Raw genomic sequence first — 23,318 nt, 5'->3', positions numbered from 1 at the left:
ACCGCTTTATCCTCGTTAAGGTCGCAGGGGGGGTGTTGGAGCCTATCCCAGCTGACTCCGGGCCAGAGGCGGGGACACCCTGAATCGGTGTCCAGCCAATCGCAGGGCACAAAGAGAGAAACAACCATCCACGCTCACACTCATACCTAGGGGCAATTTAGAGTGTCCAATCAGCCTACCACACATGTTTTTGGAATGTGGGAGGAAACCGGAGTACCCGGAGGAAACCCACGCAGGCCCGGGGAGAACATGTAAACTTCACACAGGTGGACCAACCTGGATTTGAACCACTGGCGCCACCCGGCCGCCTCAAACTGAAGAATGATTTATTTATTAATAGACCAAAAAACAAAATTGATAAGGAAAAGTTAATGATTGTAAAGTGCAGATTCTGAGCAACAGTTTTCGCAAATGTGCTTAATTTGCCTTTTGGAGAGGATCTTGGTACATACTAGAAGTCGCACAACTTTTTTTTTTAAGTTGAGGCCAAAGCTATGAGACATCCACTCATTTTTTTCCAGTTGTCAACACTTTATTGGTGTAACCTCCAAATGCAAGTGTGCTTCCTGTCACCCAGGGCCATTGCCGACCCCACCCCACTAACCCAGTTACATTCAAGCACGAAGTTATCCAACCAGATTAAAACAGATTCACTGCCTTGTAAAACAGTCAGATATGGTTTAACCTCCTAAGACCCAGCCTCTTGCAAGTCATGCATTTTTATTTTCTCTTTGATATTTAGGCTAATTGGGACCTAATGAGTGTAAAAACAAAGAATTATGATGTAGTTTCAGAGAAAATTGATGTCCACATCATAAGTGGACGCCAGGCCCTTGTAGTCCAAAATTTAACATTGTAGTCTTTGACAACCAAAAATATGATATCCACATATATGGACGCCAGGTCATAGGAGGTTAAGTCCGCCTTGAAATCAGGTGCAGTTGTTTTTTGTTTTTTTTATAAAAATAATATTCATTAATTAATCCATTTTACAAACCACCTATACTCACAAGGGTTGCTGGGGTCCTGTAGCCTATCCCAACTATGGCCACAAATGAAGGACACCCTGAATTGGTGGCCAGCCAATCACAGGGCTAAAATGTTGGCCACAATGAAACTAAACGGAAGAGGACGTAGTGCATGAAGTCCACCCATGATGTCAAAACTTTTTTTTGCACTTTTTGGGTTTATTTGACAAAGATAAAGAATATTGGTTGTCAGCTAAATCCAATCTGTCAAATTCTGTAAAGTACCCCAATGTGAGAGGAGGCCTTTAAGATGCAATCTTTCTATTGTGTAGGCCTGTTGTTGTTGTTGTTGTTGGGTCACTCCTGCTGAAAAGTGAATAGAATACATATTATTGTATTGTATATTATCAGAATGAAATGACTGATTGGATCCATGTTTATTTCAAAACATGTTTTTTAAATAATGCTTAAAGGCAGACTGTGAGTTCACCTGTTTGCACTCTTTGTTCATTTTCAGTTTGCAGAACAATTTAAGGAGGTCAAGGAGGCAGCCCGACTGGCCAGAGAGAAATCCCAGGAGCGGTACGAACTAGCCAATCCTGCTCTTAGCATCGCTGCCCCACAGGTTAGCAAAAGCACCTATTTACACTGATGTTATTGTTCCATTTGAGCAACCATGCGAATTTATTGCTGTCTGGAAGATGAATGAGTAAAAGAATGTTGAGAATTATTGCATTAGTAGTTTGGCTTATGATATTACAGAATTTAGAAAAAGTATATTCATCAATGTTTCTTTGTAGAAAAGCAGATATTTGATAATGTCTTGTCATGATGGAAGACTAGGAAAATCACTGTATTTAATGTTAAGAGGTTGAAATCACAAGATTTAGACCAAAATAGGCTCAAAACAATTAACCAGTTATCAAAATAGTTCTTAATCAAACAAAAATAACAGCATCAAAGGTGGTGTTCTGGGCACCACAATGAAAGCCACCCATGTTGCTAAAATCCCCCTTAGGGGCATTTCGGTGGGTACATTCCATTGGACGCGTATTCACAAAGATCAAGTCATACCATTCAAGGCATGAATCTGCCATTGATTTTCTTTCAAGAATCTTTGTAGTGGATTTGGACAGATGAAGTATTTTGTAATATTGTTCATGGGAAAAGAAATTCCTGCCCCCACATGTCTGCTTGGCATACAATAGCTGCTGTAGGATGCAACAGTGAGTACAGTCTAGAAAAATCTGCACTTACATAAACATCCCTGTTGTTCTATTGTAGGACTAAACTTGGAAAAAAATAATCATTATCCTTAATAGCAAGCAAATTAGGAATTCAGCAGATGAATGAATGACATTGAGATGCCATTGTAGGCGATAGCTTGTCTCACCATGGAAACCAGGAAATCCAAGGTACAAGGTTTTAAACAGGGACTTGGACATATCAGCATTCATTGACTTCTAGACGGGCCAACTGTCAGAGAATATATCATGACAGATTAGTATTTTAGTATTATATTATGCAGCAGTAATTATATCTCCAGTCCTTCCATACGGTTAATAATATGACACACTCCTATGTGGCCTATAATTGTTCACATTCATAACGACCCTAATGTGGTAGCTGTGCCTTGTGAGAAAATGAGTTTGACAACCCTGCTGTAGAGAATATATATACCTACATGTGAAAAAAATACATCTGGCAAAAAAAGTCAGTCTTTATTTCTTTTCCACTTCACTTGGGCTTGCTCTGTTAAAACAGCAGATGTGTACTTTGGAGCATCTGTGATTTAAAGGCTACAGGCAATAAGGTCCAGTGTCAGAAATATTTATTATTCTAAACAGGAATTTTATTTCGTTATCTTACCCAGACAAGTATTTGCTTAAAACTTTGTTTGGGGAAGTCTTTTGTCTGTCCCAGCCTGGCTATGCCGAGCCCACGAAGGAAATTAAAAACCAAGCATCGATGAGTTTGCTGTGGGAAAATAAACTTGTGACACTGGCCTCATGCTTATTAAACATGAAATGGCCTAGAAAATAGAGCTCAAAAAACCTCTCATAGGTCCAACAAAGATGGCCTTACAAACATTTGGATGATTTAAAAAAAACAGTTATTTGGACTCGTGTGCGGTTGTTTGGTCGCCGGTCTTTTGGTCACCGTCTTTTGGTCACCGTCTTTTGGTCGCGGTCTTTTGGTCGCCCGGACCGCGACAACGGGCAACCAAAAGACCGGCGACAAAACAAGGTAAAACAACACGGTCTACGCATCAATAAAAGCCAACAATGGCCCTGAGCAGTTTCACTGAGTGGAAGTGTGAGTGTATAAGAGTTCCTATGTCCGATTATTATTATTATTATTGTATGTACATGTGTTGTCCCTTTTAAGAAGCTAGTCACTCAGGGTCTTAACAAGTTCTCCAACAAAACACAATAAAAGTACGGGAAATTTGAAGCTTTTCTTTAGCCTAATAATTAATAGGGAATTAAGTATGACTAAATAATAAGTCACAGTTTGTATTTAGGGAATTTGAGCAACGATTTAAATGGTAATTATCAATAACCTTCCGGGCGACCAAAAGACCGCCGACCAAAAGGCCGGTGACCAAAATGCCGGCGACCAAAATGCCGGCGACCAAAATGCCGGCGACCAAAAGACCGGCGACCATTTGCACTACCTCATATTGGATTGAATTGGATTGGATTGGATAAGTTTATTCATCCCGTATTCAGGAAATTTCATTGTGACAGTAGCAAGAAAAGGCATAGTTATAAGTTAGACAGTACAGTCGCAAAGGCCGCAGAACAACAAAGCAAAAGCACAAAGTACATAGCTAATCAAAGTAAATGGGATCATTAAGAATCACCAAATCAAATCATTAAGACAGAAAAGCAGCAAAAACACAAAACGAGCAAGAGTGGACGGAGCTACCGCCACCGGCTGCCACTTGAACGGCGCCATTTTGGTTGCGGTATCAAAAACGGATACAGACTGGATAATTAAGTGTCCCAATACTTTTGTCCCTGTGGTAACACATTGTCAGCATTTATGAATGTCGAAGCAGTTGTATTTCTCTGCCTCTTGATTGGATACCACAACATGCACATTATATATGCAGATGGGTGCAGAAATACAGTTGAAATGCCACTAATCAATATTTGATAACATTGTGTTGCCATTGAAACCATGCTAGAAGTTGTGTGTTGCATTGTGAGGGACACAGGTACATCGAGGGAAGCCTTGCATGGACTGATGCATTGGAGCCATGAATAAATGAAGGAGGCTTGTGGTCTCAATGAAGCTGAGAATGTGGGGACAAGAGCTTTATATAAGCTCAGAGAGCAAAATGGACTGAGGCTCGAATAAATAAGTCAATAGTGTAATGTACTTCCAAAAAAAAAGGTGCAGGCATATCACGATAAAAGCTTTTAGAAGAGCAACTTCATCTTCAAAATTGCCAAGATCTCATTGACGGCGATGCCTTTGTTCATTCTCTTTTAGGTCAGGTCTGCATTTCACAATAAATTGTCTAACTCTTCGTCACTATATAGTATATATTATTTCACTGCCATATTTTACTGTCATAATTTCATAATAAAACTTTGAAAAAAGAATTTAATAACAAACCTATGACTGTGCTGCACATCCTAAGATTACCTACCAATCAGTCACCTTGTGGAGAACACATAATGACCATTGTTTAATTTTTCTCCTCTGTCTTTATTTTACTGCTGCCTCATGGGATGTGGACACACAATCAGCTCTCTCGGGTATGTGAAATTTAACAGTAAATCAATATTAAGGCAGATTTTTATGGTATTCTTTGTTATTCATCTCTGTTGCATGATGGGTTTGGTGAATAATTAATCTGAAGTCTGATCAAATCTGACTTGAGAGCATAATGTAACATCAGAACACAGCTAGTGCTGTCCACAAAGAGAACTGCCTTTGTTAACACTGGCTGCTGAAGTGCAAATTACCTCTACAAGGAAGAGTTCCTCTACATTGGGTTGTTTATCCTTTTTTGGCTCATCCTTTTGTTTGTTGTTGAGCAGCATGAACAAATCTCTGCCATTTGTTATGAATAAAAATGTAAAGGCATCCATCCATCCATTTTAGGTAGTGCTTGTCCTCATTAGGGGTCATGGCTGGGCTGAAGAATCTCCCATCTGATTTTGGGTTAGATTCTACATCCTACCAATCCCCTGACATGAAATGTATTCAGTACTGAGGAAGAACATGCACAAGATAACAAGAACATGTAAGCTTGCCCTTTGAGGACTGTTGGCATGCTAAACACTAGGGCATTGCGCTGCCCTGCAAAAAGCATATCTCTTTAAAAATCCTAGCCAGGCTGTGTGATCAAAACATGGCCAAACAGGCTTCATTCAGATTCGATCTTCCAGTGTATATATATTTTTTATTTGGCAGCAATTCAAATTGTAAAATCACATTCAACCACTTAGATGTTTATGTCGTCCAAATTTGTTCTGTCCATGTCAGAATTTATCAATCGATGTTGCAACTTCTAACGAAATGTTTCATATCTGTAAAAATCTATCTGATATACTTCCCTAGTCGTTTAAAAACCCTCGAGAGAAGGAATTCTCAAATTCTTTGAAGTTGACTAATGAGATGTTACTTGGTAGATGGTGCAACCGTAACTCCTACTCAGCTTGTTAGGAAACAACATGGAGGGAAATGTGCTTTTTTAATCCCATTCATAATATATACAATACGATCCACAGAGTGAATTGTTAAATTCATTATAAGCACAGATAATACTTTGGCTTTAAAGCTTGACCATAGTTGTCTTTTATTTTGATTTTACTCACGGGGCTTCATGCTTCTCTACATCTGCGGGCCTTTTGTTTAATTTCTGTATTTGCCTCCATATGGGCAGTCAGGGCTGCAGAGTACTAGATAATACACTATCCTCCTTGGGGGAATACTGACAGGCTCGATGTAATTAATATTACAAGACTTCTCAAAAGTAAGTGCAAGAGTGTAATGCCTCAGCTATTATTTGGTGTCTTATTTTGCTTTCTGCACAGAAAACGAAATAAGTGGACAGGGAACTCAAATGTGCAAAACAAACTACATTGAAGGGTTCCCCAAGGGTGTGCGGTCACAATCAATATTTAATTTTCATCTTAATCAGAGTAAAACGAATGTGCTCAACCATTTGTGTTTTCAGCTTGTTCAGTGTCATAGTGTTTGGAATTATTTGAAAGACTACCATTATGACATTATGAGGATGAAAAATGATACTGTATGTATTAGGGTTGCTGAATTTAACATAATTTCTACTCGTGTCCTTTGTTCTTTATCGCTTTATCAAGCCCATAATCCCCACACCATATCGTTTTGTATGACACCCATAAACAAATTAGATTATATTTATTAATTTTGTTAATTTATGTATATATTTATCTGGCAAATTGTTGTCACTTAAAACAACAGTTGGGATCTTGATTTTTGGATTCACAAGCCTAAATTTTGAATATACAACAAAAGGATTTAACTGTTTTCTGATTTTTCAACCAGTTATCATTCAATATATTGTGTGTATTTAATAATTTGAGCTATTCATGATTTTGTATGAGATTGTAGATGGCCATCGAAAGGAAAATATTTCTCTTTTAATTGGCTTGTGACCAAATCAGAGTGTACCCACATCCTGTCCAAGCTGTTTGAAATCTGGGAAGATGCCGGAGTATTTGTAGAATTCTCACACACAACCACGGGAAAAACATGCAAACTCCACGCAGAAAAGTGGAGGCAACTTTCAAATCCAACTATCCTCCACCTTGGAGCAGATTGGCAAATTACTGTGTTTCCAGGAACATGACATCAATAAAACAATCATTTTGGTGACTTATTAAGCAAAATTGTTTGTATTTTTGCGGGTGGTCTAGGAGCTGTCAGATGACCGTCATTCTCCACCACTGCTGACAGTTAACGGGCCAGGGGAGGAAAAGTTATTTCGCAGTAAAAGTGCAGAAATGGAACTAACAGTGGAGAAGGAGAAGGTCAAGAAGATGTTGTCTGAAGGGTAATAACCATACCTACCATTTTTTTCTTCTAATTTTCATCATTTATGTCAGAGTCCAGATTGAAAGTAATTATTGAAATTGATAAATTCAATTTAACAATTTCAATGACAGTATAAGAGCTGTAGCTAAAATGTATTGAAATGATAACACTCTATTTTAATCAATAGGCAGAACAATATGAATTTGTTCAATATTGCATTTGTAGTTCGCAATGATGGAAAACTGCAATACGCTCTCACACGGACATGTTTCTTAAATCTTAAAGGCAGAATAATTTATATACTGTTCCTCTGTTCACCCGTTGACTAGATAAAGCAACTTTGGATTAATTTAAAGCCCTGAGAATTAACACAATTAAATGCGTAAACAGTGTCCATGTTGTCTAGTCTCTCCTAAAAACACTGTTATCCCCCAATAGATGAGCTGAGAGCCAAACGGGTATTTTAGGTTTGGATTAGTACCACTTAAAAAGGGCTTACTGAGAGGAGAATAGAAAGTTAAAATGAGCCTAAAGTGTCACAAACCCGAGAATTTGTTGATTAATGCAGTTGCCAAATATAGGTTATTTTGTCATGCACTGGTTGTGAGACAAGTTGGCCCGTTTTATCGACGCATCCAATCTTGATTGCCACTGATTTCACAGTGGATCATCATCCACTTATCATTTAGAAGGTCACAATTTGTGCATGCACTTTACTGAAGTGAAAATTGTAACTACTTAGGCAAACTATTATACAACAAGCTTTCCTTTACGCAGTCGAAATATAATGAGTTGAACATATTTTTAAGTGGAGCAGCACTGAATAAGTGCTCTACTCAAGAAAAACAGATTTGCCTAGTGGAGACTTTGTCCTTGTGTTCTTGAGTTAAAAAAAACCCAAAACTCGCATTTAATTGGTCCATTTCGTGGGCATCCCCAATTTTCATACATGTCTTCATCTAGTTTGTGTGCCACAGTCCTCATAGTTGTTTGTATGAGATTAGCAAAAAGCAAAACATGTCATGAGCAACTCTAATCCAGATGCTTTTATTTGATGAGTCTATCAGCCTGTGCAGGATCTTTTCCTCTGTTGCTATGGTGAATAGCTGTATGGTTGCTAAGCTGTGGAAAGATATGACTTACGGTAATGCATTTCAAAGCCCTCTGGTATATTTGATATCCTGACTAAATCCTGACCTTCACCAACATATCACTTCATGGTGACTATCGGCCATAATCTAATTCAGATCAGTTTTTTTGTTTCAATAAAAACTGATAGATCATCCAGGCCTCAGCTTTATGGTTAAGAAACTACATTAAACTGTTATTACTACAGTTTCTTGCCCTTTTTTTCCATTTGTTCTCCCCACAGTGTTAATACGGATTTATTTATTTTTGTTAAAGCCACTCTTAAAAAAAATGCAAATGCAATATGACCAAAAAAGACAAGGTCAGTAACACTTGTAAGTATACTAAGAGAAATTACTGGTTTCATTTTACAGGTATACTGCACAAAGCTTTATTGTGCGTTTAGTAGCACTTCAGGTACATTCTGCAGCAATTATATACTAGAATGGATATAAGCTATTTTGTCTTAATTATATGCTAGTGACATTTTGAAGACATAATTGTAAAAAAGGATTATAACGTTTAAGACATTGGATCTTTTTGCCCATAGAGGTAGCCATGCTTAATTTAATTTTTATTATTCACCGTTGTGTAAATTTGCACTTCCAGGCTTCAACTTTATGTTTAGGATTCAGTATTTTCCAGACTAAGTCGTACTTGTTTCATAGTGTGGCTGGGCCCACCTTTGCGTATTGTCTCTGCTGTTCCATATTTTACTATTAATTTAACAGATATACTGCTGCCCCATAGGCGCAACTTATAGTCCGTAAAATACCGTACATGAAACTACAGTGGTACCTCGACATACAATCTTAATCCGTTCTGGGACTGAGATCGTATGTCAAGCTTTTCGTAACTCGAGCGAACGTTTCCCATTGAAATGAACTAAGAACAAATTAATTCGTTCCAACCCTCTGAAAAAACACCAAAAACAGGATATTGGATTGGAAAAAATGTTTTATTTCTTCTAATTTGCCATCTATTAACAAAGTAACACTGAACTAGTGGTTTAATAGTAATAAAATGTGTTTAATATAACTAAAATTGGGCGGATTTCGCCGACGGGAGAGAGAGGCGCACAGAGGGGGTGGGTTGGGGTTTCGGGGGGACTTTCCACGACAACGCACTCGTAACGGAACAAACAAATTTAAATTAACTTGGATTAATATATACAGACACACTCAAACATACGTTTAATGTAACTTCACACAAAACTGAATTCTAATTTTGTTTTCATTTTTTTACCTTCGTTCTGGGCGGGTTAGCTGTTTGCCACGCCTCCACTCTCACGTTCGCTATCGATGGGCTGTTTGCTGTTGTATTCCCTTCAAAATATTCCGAAAATGATGTACACAAATGTCCTCACAATAGGATAACGCACAACCACTTGCCAACAAGAAGTAGTCTTGAATGAGCGATCGCGGGAGCTAACAGGCTAAGGAAGGGATAGCAGCCTACACACGTATTGATTGTGGGTAATGAAGTTTTATTCTGAGAAAGGGTGCCATTGGCTATCGGTGTTCTGTGCACGAGTATACTTCATTACCCAGAAAGCCCTCTTTTTGCCCGCACATGCGCATTGTGCGTTTCCTGGTCGATGCGTAGGAGAAACGCGTCTGAATAAATCGTTCAGTGCTCGTAGATATCTGTTATACACGAAAGAGATGCGGCAAAAAAAGACAGTGCACTACAATGATAAACAGCCTCTCATGTCATGGCCACCTGGCTTGGTTGCATCTCAAAATTTTGATCGTATCTAGGGCGAATTATTCGATCAAAATTTTCATAGTACCTTGAGCATGTCATAGGTAGAGCTGATCGTAGGTCGAGGTACCACTGTATCGTGCTACAGTTTCTTTCCCTTTACCATAACTAGACACAATTAATGATTTAGCAGTGACAAGCTACACATTTGTCAGTTCCAGTTATTGAGCTAGCTAACAGTGAATGTGCAACTCAACTTGCAATATTTCATCATTTGGCTTTGTTCAAGTTGATATCACAAACTCATTAGAACTTCATTAGAATACCTTAATGTTATGCTCAGTGCTGGCACGTGCATTTTATTATTTCACCCTAAAATGAAAATTGAAGTCATCTGAAAGTAAAATAAAAACTTCTTGCCACCTAGGTCCATGTGTGAAATCAATCTGGAGGCAGAACTTTTCACCTTACAGGACAGTAACTCCAAGCTTGTGGCAGCACTGCAGGAGGCCAACGGGAGTGTGGAGCAATGGAAGCAACAGTTGGATGAATACCAGGAGGAAACGGACCGACTTCGAGAGCAGGTGGGTCAATTGCAAAGCTTTAGTAGCCCTTAACCAGATTTGAAAGTAGCAGGGATTTGTGTTTTCTTGGTACAGTTTTAGTTATTGCAAAGGAATAGACACAACAAAAAATCTTTACAACTGACTTCTGACTGCTGATGCTATTGACGATGGCAAAAAAGTACAGTTCATGAAATTCCTCATCTCTCTTAAACATGCATTGTGCATTTGAAGGAGCTGACATGTTGCAACTGCAATGCATTTTGCCAAGAGTTGCTTCGCTTGTTCATAAGCATGTGGAGAGGTGGAATTATTTCTTTTGACAGGGTCTCGTGAGAATTGTAGGATCTGTATTTCATGTTTAATTCAATGCGCAAGTTATATGGCCTAGATCACAGGTGTTAAAGTGGTGGCCCAGGGGCCAAATCTGGCCCGCCGCATCATTTTGTGTGGCCCGGGAAAGTAAATCATGAGTGGCGACTTTCTGTTTTAGGATAAAATTAAAATTATAGATATAGATGTATATTAAATATCCTGATTTTCCCCCATTTAAATCAATAATTGAACTTTTTAATCCATTTTTTTTCTATGGGTTTTTAGTTCAAAAATCAATTTGTAAAATCTAAAAATATATACAAATATTTTGTGTTTTCCACTTTAATATGGAACATAAAAGAAAAATGGTTTCCTTTCACAATGAAAAACAAATGATTAAACTTTCCCTTACTTGGAAAAAAAAGCTCAAATAAACGTTGTTTTAGATCTGAACAAACGGAATATTTGGGGCTTTTAATCCAGTTCTTTTAATCCATTTATAAAAAAAAAACAAATAAAAAAATATATATTATAAATATTATTTCTAAAATGGTCCGGCCCACATGAAATCGAGTTGACGTTAATGCGGCCCGTGTACCAACCCGAGTCCGACACCCTTGGCCTAGATCAATCAAAACAATCATTTTCAAGGTGACTAAACAATTTGGTGCAGCAACTGACCTTTGTCAAAAACCTATCCTCCTTATAAAACACTCCCCCCTTTTCTTCCCCCACGCAACAGCTTATTCCATTAGCAAGAGTCCAGGTGAATGTTATCCCCAAATAGAGACACACATTGGCATTTTCTACCGCAAAGTCAACCAGGTGGCTGGAACTAGAGCAGGCCTCCAGGGTTTGGCAAAGTGGAGGGCAGACATCGATACTGTCCACCTTCCCTATCCTCTCTGTCCCACTTAGAGGAACATGATGAATTACTGTTAGGACTTCAGGGATCCTTCTAAATCCCTTGTCACATATGTTTCAATGTTCTGCATAGAAGTGGCAAGTACATTTTTTGTACATTACAATTTGTCATATGGTATGTTATGTCATGGCACCATCAAATGAGTTTCAGTTTAGACACTGTGGAGAAGATATTTCTTTTAAAGGGTACATTTGAATTTTGATTGACAGTGAGAGATGATTATTTTATATTTATTGTTTTGATTATTGTGATTTTTAGCTTGTCGTATTCTGAAACTGCTCCACACTATATTGATACGAACTCGTGCTTGTCAGCTTGATGCATTTAGTCAAGTCTTAAGTGTCCATTCTTTTTTTTCCCTATTCTCCTTGTTGACTGTCAGTTTGATAGCAATCACAGTGCTCCCTGTGGAGTTCAGAGAAAGAGGGAGCTTTGGGGAGATCGTCAAAAACAAAAACAAAGATCTGCATGGCTTTTCTGCCAAGTTCGGAGTATAAGCGTGAAATTTGAAATAGTGATTTTTCAAAATATGACAGGATCCTTTTTCGCATGGACGTTACAATTCCAGACACCACTCTATTCATTAGCCACGTGCTGAAGCAAATAATTACATAGGCATTTCATGCATCACCAATTTAGGGAAATTAAAACAAGACAAGAGTCACCCTCAAATTTTGAATCGCAATGGTATATGGGCGATCATATCAATGTAAGCCTGTTGGAAAGCTTTTTACAATTACAGTGCAGAATTTTGTACAGTGATTTAACAACTTGCTTTGCAAAGTTTCGCATCAGCTCCATTTTCTGTAGGTGACTAAACAAATGGGATTATTAATTCACAGAACATAGAGAAAATACTTCATATCAGATTGGAAAGATTCATTCACTTTTCATGTAATTGCTGTAAGTACGTGAACCGTAAGTAAACCAGTAATTTATATACAATATTCAATATCGTTACAATGCTGTGTTTTATTGGTAAACTTATTCAGATGGGAATTCAATGCTCCATTCGGCTTTGTGCTCACTGAGCCGTGACGGATAAGTGCAAACCATAGAATTGAATTAGTTGTTAAATAACACCAAAGCTCACCTTTCTGACTTTTCAAAAAATATGTTGAAAAATTGGAAGTAAGTTAGATAAGGAAAGCATCTTACATAAGTGTTCTTTATGTCAATTTTGATGTTTCATTGCCGTGACTACTGCCAGTCAGACAACAAGGGGCAGAATGGATCAAGAGAGTATGCATGATTCATATACCGTATGGAATATATTGCTGTAGTCTTCAGTGATGTTCTGGATGATGGTAAAGCGTGACTGTTCCAAATTTTCTCTTTTCGTAAAATCCATTTTGTATATAAACAATCTGTAGGTGTGTAGGCAGGCTGCTGATAACAGGACGTGAGCTGCCATCTGTCATTTGTAAATGACACCATTCATTAGGCTTGATAAACCTCCTCAAAGCCCCTCAGTGGATAATCACCATAATGAGATCAATTCTATAGCTTGATGGATGATGATCTCTAACCTAATTTCTAATTCGGTAATCAGATTTACTAACGGCAACAGATTTTACGACAGAAAAAACGAAAGTCGTATTTGATGCAGTGCTTTGTTTAGTTTGACATTGCTTATAAATTGCATCACAACAGCAGCTATATTTAGATGAGGACAAATTAAGCACCTCACTAATTAGGGGACTTTGTTGACTGTATGGCATTGGGCTCATGAAAAATACTATCAAATGGATGCTACCTGTACTTAGAAACATTGGGTTGACTTTATCCTCAGCGTACTCGCAAATAGAGCAAGTAATTGTTAAATAATGAACCGACAAGAACACAGTAATCGTGCACCCATCTTTTTGTGATCAATATCCTAATGATGAAATGTGAGATTCTATTAAATATCTGTTATCTTCTAGGTGGCAGAGTTGGAGGCACAGCTTGGCCATCCTGCTGCTGCTCACGCTGATAAAGAGGAGCTTAGCCGCTCACTGGAAGAGCTGGAAGCCCTGCTTAGTGCCAAAGACCAGGTAAAATATAAGACACAATCCACTCTGTAGCTGCACATCCATTTCTGCCCATTATCAAAATTTGGCTTTAATGAGAAAGTTTCGACCAACTGTAATTTTCTACATCTTATAGCGGCCTGAGGTACTTTAGTTGCAACTGCATGTTTAAAGACCTTTCTTAGATAATGTGATAGACATTGTAAGAATAATGACAAGAGCGACATCTTGGGAGTATCTTGCTTAAATGTCTATTTCAATCAGGAGCTTAGCCGCTCACTGGAAGAGCTGGAAGCCCTGCTTAGTGCCAAAGACCAGGTAAAATATAAGACACAATCCACTCTGTAGCCGCACATCCAATTCTGCTCATTATCCTAATTTGGCTTCATTGAGAAAGTTTCGACCAACTGTAATTTTCTACACCTTAAAGCGGCCTGAGGTAATTTAGTTGCAACTGCATGTTTAAAGACCTTTCTTAGATAATGTGATAGACATTGTAAGAATAATGACAAGAGCGACATCTTGGGAGCCATGTTCCCTCTAAGCTGCGCGCGTGCGCAATTGCGCACTACTCTCGTCTTCTCTGCGCACAGCAAATCATATGGAGCGCACAAAATAAAATCCCCTTTTTTTTTTAGCTGTGAGGCCGACGCGCGAACCACTCATCCGCCGGGCCGCCCATTCATAGATATTAATCATTACATTTTATTATGACTAAATCATTTATGTGTAGTAGACATACACCTGCTTAAGACAGGTGTGATACTGGTGTGTGCCCATAGCGAGCAATGATGATGATGATGTGCTCAGGGAGGTTGTCTTTCTGCCCAGACAAACAAAAAATTAGAGGGAACATTGCTTGGGAGTATCTTGCTTAAATGTCTATTTCAATCAAGTCAGAGAGAATCGCTTTTCAGTGCCCATGGGAAACAAATGACGCAGTGGAAAACTGAAAAACTTGGAAGTGAAGGGAATCCGTTGTTTGAACGAAGATCCTGATCAGGGTTGATGCTTTCATTTTCAACATCAATGGCTTAACACAGATGACTCAATCACAAAATATTTCTGGGGATTTGTATTTTGATATCAGATTCAATTGTACTGGGAATACTATTGTTGAATACATTTTCATGGATTTGGTCGAGAATTTAAAAGCGGACCACAAAAAAAATGTGTGGCAGGATAGCTCGGGTCTTGATTTTAACCGCGTCAAGTTCAAATCCGTGCAAACTTTTGGAAATATTCGAAGGATTTTTTTGTTGTATTTTTAAAAAGTGAGATATAATGTTAACAAATTATTTTCTAAATTCACAAACGCATCTCAGTGTGCAAGCCATGTTTAGAGACCTCATGTAATTATTGATGGGGGGAAAAAAGAAAACACAGACGAGGCAGTGAGACAAATGTTATTGTTATGACTTTGCTCTTGTCCTGTCAGGGCCACTCGCTTGGTTTGGCACATTTTTTTCTTTACACGGCCCGCCCTTACTGGTGCTGATGTGCCAAAACATTGACACTTCCATTTTTTCCTCATAATATTCAAGTGTAACATGACATTAGAAACAGAGAGTTCTCGGCAAGTATGCAGTATTTGTATCGAAACATTACATCTTATCACTCCATATTTAAAACAGAAACCAAAATAATAAATGATTCTCAACATTAGAAAATGTCAGCCTTGCGTTTTACAGAAGTGCAAATATGTTGCAAACACAGATTTCTTTTACTTCAAATAAAACAACAATTGACAATGAAATTACAGTAAGAGATTCCCTTCGAGTTGTTGCTTTTGTGGTTAACATTACAATGTCTGTCAAAACAGATAAACACAGTCCAAAATCCCACAGGACCATACTACTTTAAGACGTGACAAAAGTAATTGTGTTGTTGTTTTGCTTAAAATAACAACTTTCTCTCTAATATTCACAGTAAGGGCTCCCTTGTGACATTTTTGATGTAACCATTTATAGGAAATACACAGTCTGCAGAGCAAGAGATGTGATGTGAAGGAGCTAGAGAGGGAAAGAGAAGAGGCCATAGAGAGACTCCAGGTAAAGTTGTTTCTATCCCCCATTTTTTCCCAAGCTGCATCACATTGCGGTTAACAACTTGTGCAGAATAATGAGGACGAATACATTTCTTTTCAACGACTAAATTGGGTACCATTGTTAATTGTTCTGACTAAAAGCTTCAACCGGTTTTCCGTGTGTTCTCCTCGTATGTGATTGTTTTTTAGTACAAATGACCTGGTGATGGTTGCTCTAGAAACAGAAATATATATATATATATATATATATATATATATATATATATATATATATATATATATATATATATATATATATATATATATATGCCAGTCGCGATTTACTTAGAACTATGATAACAGAGAAAAGAATGTTTAAACACTGAAAACGGCAAACTTATTGGTCCTGACATTTTGAAACAAATGTCAAATCAGATACACCGAAGTCCTTTTGTGGGTGAGGTATAACTTACGGACAGCATGTCAGAATGGCAGAGAAGGCTGCGGCGTTAAATATTTTGGTCCATGAATCAAATAAAAATGCCGAATGAATTGCCTTCATCTATAAGTATGTATTGGCTGTGAAAGCGAATCAAAGGGCAGCTGCACAGTCTTATGAAATAATTACAAATATTCAGATTTTGTGAACAAATTTAGCAGGTACTTTTAGCGTTCAGGCGTAGACACTGATAGACTCAAACTGTCAACACAGTGTATGTGCAACTTTAAATGGGACAACTTTCATGTAAAAATAATATTGCGATATCAATATCTTAGGACACGTGTCAAAGTGGCGGCCCGGGGGCCAAATCTGGCCCGCTGCATCATTTTGTGTGGCCCGGGAAAGTATATCATGAGTGCCGACTTTCTGTTTTAGGATCAAATTAAAATGAAGAGTATAGATGTATATTAAATTTCCTGATTTTCCCCCTTTTAAATCAATAATTGTAATTTTTTAATCCATTTGGTCTGTGTTTTGAGTTTAAAAATCATTTTGTAAAATCTAAAAATATATTTTAAAAAAGCTAAAATAAACATTGTTTTAGATCTATAAAAAACGGAATATTCAGGGCTTTTAATCCAGTTCTTTTAATCAATTTATATATAACAAAAATATCTAAATATTATATATAAAATGGTCCGGCCCACGTGAAATCAAGTTGACGTTAAAGCGGCCCGCGAACCAACCCAAGTCTGACACCCTTCTAGGACATTTTGAGTGTCTGACATCATGAACAATGCAAACTATCTGTAATACACGCATTTGATTGGCTACGATACACACTTCTGGCATTCAAAAATGGCTGCACACAGCAATTAGCATTGGAAATATTGCTCTTTGTTGATGTTCCTCCACTATTTAAAAGCAAACAAATCCAATCCTTTATGTTTCAATTTGTTAAACATTATTCTTTCTTCTAGGATGCAATTGATTAAAAACATTATAATTCCTTTAACGGTTTGCAGGTACATTAAGTTTTCTTTCAATTTCATCACTTTTCTTTAAAGGTTGTTTGCTTTTTTTGGATACTGCTGATCTCTACTGGTACAATGGGGAATTGCAGTGTGCTGCCAGCTGTACCATCATCTCATCTCATTTTCTGAACCGCTTTATCCTCACTAGGGTCGCGGGGGGTGCTGGAGCCTATCCCAGCTGACTTCGGGCCTGAGGCGGGGGACACCCTGAATCGTTGGCCAGCCAATCGCAGGGCACAAAGAGAGTAACAACTATTCACGCTTACACTCGTGCCTAGGGGAAATTTAAAGTGTCCAATCAGCCTACCATGCATCACTTTGGAATGTGGGAGGAAACCGGAGTACCCAGAAAAAACCCACGCAGGCCCTGAACATATTCATATTCATGTTAACAGCAATGTATATATATATATATATATAAAACACCGTACGAGTCGTACGGTGTTTGTAAGGTTTTTTGGGGGTTTGTAAGGGTAATCATAATCATTTATAAGGGCAGTTATCGGCAGAGGTTTACAGGTATGCAGTTTTTATGTTCATGCATCATCTTTTCAACTTGCCTCTTCTTTGAGAATTTACCACTCAATCGTCCTCATAAAGAGCACAAGTGCAAATTTACATCTTATAAACAGATGGACAGAAAATAGCCAGGAATAATTTGAGTAAAATTTCACAAGATGGGAAATAAGAAGGCAAGAGTTCTGACTTTAAAGCAGAAAGGCAACAACTGGTTCAGGTTGAAACTAAACTTGTCTGTCTCAATACAATTCATTGCACTTGAGACTAGAGACTAGAGATATTCATTATTTTGTCCTGGACAAATGTCGTGGTACAAGTGTGTCAAGGAAAAGCAAATACATTACTAAAGTCAACACAATTTCATTTACACATTATATAGTGTGGACAATGATTGGAGAAAGCTGATATTCCGTACCAACTATGAAGAAAGGGCATTTCACCATGAATGAAAGAAATATCAGACATTGTTTTAGAACTATATTTTTACAAATAGGGCAAGTCTCTAGTCAGCAGGTGTTTAACTAAGGCTTGTTTGCAGGACATTGAAAGACGAAATGTCGAGCTGGAGGGTCAAATCAGAAGCACTGAAAAGACGCTGAACTCCAGCAGGGAAGAACGTGAAAAGGCCGAGGTGGAAGTCCGAAGTTTCCTCGAGGCCCTCGATGTGAAAATCTGCGACTTGAGTGACTTGAGACAAAGTCTGGCAAACCTGGTCGATAAGTAGTCCCAATTACAGCCGTTTGTATCTCCACAGTCAATACACATTTTCACTACTCTGAACTCGTTTGGCTTATACTGATAGAGAAGTTTACATTTTCTTAAGATTAAGGCATGCATGAGAAACCTCTCATTGGAAAAATGCACTGAAGACAGTATCTGTAATACATATTCAAACAAATTTATAGCAGACAAACAAGCAACAATCAAACATTTAGTGCCATAACACCAATCACTGCTATTTGGAACAGAGTTCGATCATAACGCCAGCTGTATATATCTAATTTCGTCTACATAAAAACAAAGAAGTTGAGATTTTGGCAGAAAAAATAGCCAATTGCAGCAACTACATGGCATTGGTTGTTGTTTTGAAGAAATCCCAGGTGTCTTACAATTTTAGTTTTGAAGAACAATAACATTTGTTTATGTGAATTTAGTGATCATCACTCAATTTTTCCAGCATTGATTTATAATTCTGAACTTAAAGTCAGGATTTGGTCTTTTTTTAGCATAATTCTGACTTTTTTTCTCATGATTTTGACTTTTTCCTCAGATTTCTGGCTTTTTTTATCTCATGATTTTGACTTTTTCCTCAGATTTCTGATTTTCCCTCAAAATTCTGACAGTTTTTTCTCAGAATTCTGACTGTTTTTTTCCTCACAATTCTGACTTTTTCTCCGATTTCTGACTTTTCCCTCAGAATTCTGATTTTTTTTCCTCTAAATTTGGACTTTTTTCAATTCTGAATTATTTCTCAAAACTCTGACAACATTATCAGAATTTTGGTCTTTTTTTATCTCATGATTTTGACATTTTCCTCAGATTGCTGACCTTTTCCTCTTATTATTGACTTTTTTTCTCCGAATTCTGACGTTAATCTCAGAAGTCTGACTATAAAATCAGAATCTTGGCCACCTTTTTTTGTCTTCGGTGGCCCTAATCCTCTTCCATAATATTATCATAATCCTCCATGACCGTGGAAAATGCACTCGATGGGCACAATGTCAACAAAAGGACAAATAGAGATAAAAAGCCCGATTACAAGTCAGCCGTCCACGATTTGTCCTGGACCCTCAGGAGCCAGACTCTCACCAAGCACCCCGATCCGTCCACGTGACACCAATCTACATTATTCCCTCGCTTTGTTTCCTCTCTTCTTCTTCTCTTCACGTCCTCCATTATTCATGTAGATCAATAGCGTTGCTCTCGGCCGCGATGAAGTTGTTGCTAAGTTGCACAAGGATGGCAGCTTCACTTTCTCGTCTCTGCACCTTGCACTGTATTCATGCTTGTGCCAAGTTTGATTTTGTTTACATGTCAGTATTGCAATGATTCATTTCAGCAGCACACTCCTCACAAGACTCTGCAGTACTGAGTAATGTGAAACTTTGTGAAATATGTGAGTAGTATTCGCACAACTTGACTGATCAAAAGAAAAAGCACAACTGCAGTATTTTACTAAATGGGTACTGAACTCAATTCCTTGTCAGCATTGTGAAATTGATGCACAACATTACAAGTTTTGCTTTCTACCTAATAATGCACCGTAGTCTTTATTTTAACTTCAACTGGGTACAAATAGGTGCAGGAAATCCTAGCAGATCTTGTGTTAAACTTACTTTAAATGTGATTAGAAACAGAGGTATTGCAAAACCTAGAATTTCACCTTATTTTATGATTAAATTGTTTAGTGGACAAGGTGTATATTACTTTGCCTCTTGGCTGTACTGGTCAGAATATTAATTTACCCGTAACATCTTGTGGGCATCTGCCTCATTAAAAACTGCAATCATTTCAGCCAAGTCAGCTTTATCTGATTTTAGCAGCCACTTGTAAGCTTGTTGAATTACCAATAATGTTTATGGTTTATATAATTTGTTTTTCACAGTTTTTGAGGGTGAAAATAAAAGGCAAGGCATGTATTTTATTTTTTATTTGTTTGCATGATTATGACACTTTTATTGAGACATTTGTTCATCGTGTAATCTAAAAACAACAACAAAAATACTCCAGAACAGGGAAAAAAACGTGTACAATTACATTCCACAAAAGTCCTCATTCTCATGAACCAGTACCTTAAAAAGAAAATGTTCCATTTCTTTTTGGGCCAATTATTAATACATTAGACATTCCTTAGAATACATACTACACTTATAAGAGTTGTTTTATGGATTGACAATGCAGTGAGGGAGGGTTCATTGTTTGGTGATGGCATAATCATTTGCTTCACAGTTTAAATTGGAAATACATTGCTGTCAAGGGTACTGAATAAGTTGTTTGATTGGTGATATGTAACAAACTTTATATAGAAATTTCTTCTGAACATCATTTCACAGGTTGATTTGATCCACCAGGTGGACGCCACCTCATTTTTTTTACTAATCTGTGGATGTCATGGTCACATTACGATTAAGTGGCAAAACAAGATAGGAAATAACAAATGTGCGGTCAAGTTTTTTAAACACCTTTTTGTGTGAATTGTTGCCATAAAACAGTATCACTATTTAACTGGAATTTAGAAACCACTATCAAAATAAAAGGTAGAATAGTGTTTGCTTGTGATAATTGCATTATTATTCTATTTGTATACATTGCATTCAATTAAATATTTTTCCCTCCGTCTTGGTAAAGAAACAGAGGTCACGATGCCAATTTCTCATGATTGAATTTGAAAATGTTTGTATTATGTGATTGAATTGCTTATATTTGTAAAGGTATTGAATTAAACTCATGCTTTAACACATCTGTTCTTGGTAATGGTCGATGGGCACTCCTGTCACAGTCCACTAACTTCCCACCATTTTTGATACGTGATGAATTGAGCTATCTTGGTTGTCATTTTCTTGGCTTGTTTTTGCTGATGCTGGACAGTGTAAATATACATATAAAAATGGTACAAAATATATTGTTGATTTTTGGAATATCCTTATCTTTGTGATCCTTAATTCATTCACTGTCAAATGGCATTAAGTGATCGTGTTTCACTACCATTGATGGCAGTAGAACATCAAATCCAATTTGATTGGGGACTCTCCCAGTCACAATAAATTGGATGATCATCAAATTTTCAAACAATATTTTCACCAATATGTGCATCCTCTGAATATGATCTAAGCTGGACAAAGCTGCCCAAATCACTTACTCCCCTCTATAGTTTCCTAAGATTAGCAAAGATGTAGAAGTATTTTTTAGCAACCATACGAGTAACTAAGGATATACTAAATCACAGGTGTCACCCAGGGGGCAAATCTGGCCCACCGCATCATTTTGTGCAGCCCGAGAAAGTAAATCATGAGTGCCGACTTTGTTTTAGGATCAAATTCAAATGATATATATAGATGTATATTAAATTTCCTGATTTTCCCCCTTTTAAATCAATAATCGAAATTTTTATCCATTTTTTCTTTGTTTTTAGTTCAAAAATCAATTTATTTTGATCGAATTTTTTCAAACTGTTTTAGATCTATAAAAACTGAATATTTAAGGCTTCTGATTCATTTCTTTTAATCAGATTAAAAAAAAAAAATCAAATTATATCTAAAATGGTCCAGCCCATGAACCAAACCAAGTTTGACACCCTTGTAATAGATGCACCACACCAGACAGCAAGTCTTTTTCCCAATTTATTTAACACAATGTACAGCTGATGCAGTACAACGTAATCTACTTCAGCTTCTTCTTGGGGCGAAGGTTATTGGTGTGTCCACACTTCTTCTTGCGGCAGTTGACGGCACGTGGGTGCAGACGGGCATAGCACCTGAGAAGCGAGTAAATCCACCATTAAACCATGCAAGGCAACATCACAAAAAGTTTGCAGAACATACTTGCGACAGATCATCTTGTCGCAGTTGTACTTCTGAGCCAGCTGCCTGAGGGAAGGCTCAATGATGCCACCACGCAGACGCAGCACCAGATGAAGAGTGGATTCTGTTGGAGGACAGTTTGAAATGCTTAAATTCATAATACATAGCCAGAAGCACTTTTCTAGGAGGACCAACTCATTGTTGAGTCAACAAAACGTACCTTTTTGAATGTTGTAGTCTGACAGAGTGCGCCCATCTTCCAACTGTTTACCAGCGAAGATCAAACGCTGCTGATCAGGAGGGATTCCTACACACATTGAAATTATTGCAACATTTGGAGTCTAATTTGGGTGTTTGAATCCCTTAATGCACCAGATTTATTACCACCAGATATGCGTACTTACCTTCCTTGTCTTGGATTTTTGCCTTGACATTTTCGATGGTGTCGCTGGGCTCGACCTCAAGGGTGATGGTCTTGCCTGTCAATGTTTTCACGAAGATCTGCATCTTGGCAGGCTGAGGAGTTACAAGGAGTGCGTTTTAAGTTGGAGCGATGCGGCTAACCTCTCCAGGCACCCCGTTTCGGGGTGGCATCTTAAATTTACACGCGCGGTGGTAGCCCACATACGTTCTCTTTATTACTATACGCTTACGTTTTCGATTACAAAGTCACGGACTTTATGACATGGACGGCGTAGTTTGAGAAGGAGCTTCCAGTAAAAGCTAACGTCGACCAAAAGCTATTTGAGCTAAATGCTAGCAGGGCCGCGCCACATGCTGCCTGCTAGCGTGGAAAGTATTCCGGCTATGAGTCTGTACAAATTAAGAGTTTGATTTGCCACTATAGGACTTTGCTGATACCTTGGTGAACGCGATGTGAGGTTTTCTTCAAAAATGTGTATTTCGATAACTTAGAGGGGTAAATAAGTACTGGACAAAATGTGTACTCACCCGGCCGCTAGCTGAGCCTCAACGAAAAGAGACCGGAAAAAGCTGTCAGAGTTATGCGTCACTTCCTAACACTGTCACGCCTTCAAATTAAAGTAACTGTAGGTATACCCCCTCCCAGAGTGAACGTCAATAAAAAAGTAACGGAGTACATAGAGTACATAACTTTCCTTAATAT

The 23,318-nt window shown here is 37.9% G+C and overlaps 2 protein-coding genes across 3 annotated transcripts in view; one reads left to right on the top strand and one right to left on the bottom strand.

Moving 5' to 3' along the window:
- Positions 1 to 21,132, top strand: part of homer3b (homer scaffold protein 3b) — a 35,108-nt gene extending 13,976 nt beyond the window's left edge. For both annotated transcript variants that reach the window (XM_077607551.1, XM_077607552.1), the window contains 6 exons: positions 1,486 to 1,593; positions 6,887 to 7,023; positions 10,264 to 10,420; positions 13,565 to 13,675; positions 15,622 to 15,702; positions 18,211 to 21,132. In XM_077607551.1, the coding sequence (XP_077463677.1) occupies positions 1,486 to 1,593; positions 6,887 to 7,023; positions 10,264 to 10,420; positions 13,565 to 13,675; positions 15,622 to 15,702; positions 18,211 to 18,396 (780 nt within the window). In that variant the 3' untranslated portion in view covers positions 18,397 to 21,132. The remainder of the gene's footprint in view (positions 1 to 1,485; positions 1,594 to 6,886; positions 7,024 to 10,263; positions 10,421 to 13,564; positions 13,676 to 15,621; positions 15,703 to 18,210) is intronic.
- Positions 21,133 to 21,999: 867 nt separating this feature from the next.
- uba52 (ubiquitin A-52 residue ribosomal protein fusion product 1) lies at positions 22,000 to 23,285 on the bottom strand. The gene is made up of 5 exons (XM_077607060.1): positions 23,144 to 23,285; positions 22,597 to 22,708; positions 22,413 to 22,499; positions 22,214 to 22,316; positions 22,000 to 22,146 (listed from the first exon to the last, which is right to left on the bottom strand). The coding sequence occupies exons 2-5, from the start codon at positions 22,697 to 22,699 to the stop codon at positions 22,053 to 22,055; spliced, it is 387 nt and encodes a 128-aa protein (XP_077463186.1). The 5' UTR covers positions 22,700 to 22,708; positions 23,144 to 23,285; the 3' UTR covers positions 22,000 to 22,052.
- Between the last annotated feature and the right edge of the window lie 33 nt (positions 23,286 to 23,318).

The sequence above is a fragment of the Stigmatopora argus genome, chromosome 8, assembly GCF_051989625.1.
Source record: "Stigmatopora argus isolate UIUO_Sarg chromosome 8, RoL_Sarg_1.0, whole genome shotgun sequence".
NCBI lineage: Eukaryota > Metazoa > Chordata > Actinopteri > Syngnathiformes > Syngnathidae > Stigmatopora > Stigmatopora argus.
Note: the sequence above shows the minus strand (reverse complement) of the source record. Positions and strands in the feature narration are given on the sequence as shown.

Excerpts from the sequence above, each read along its gene's own strand:
- uba52 (XM_077607060.1), bottom strand. The coding sequence starts at position 22,699 with ATGCAGATCTTCGTGAAAACATTGACAGGCAAGACCATCACCCTTGAG. Across the intron at positions 22,317-22,412 it reads AGACTACAACATTCAAAAAG|AATCCACTCTTCATCTGGTG; the intron begins GTACGTTTTGTT and ends GTCCTCCAACAG. Across the intron at positions 22,147-22,213 it reads GACAAGATGATCTGTCGCAA|GTGCTATGCCCGTCTGCACC; the intron begins GTATGTTCTGCA and ends CTCGCTTCTCAG.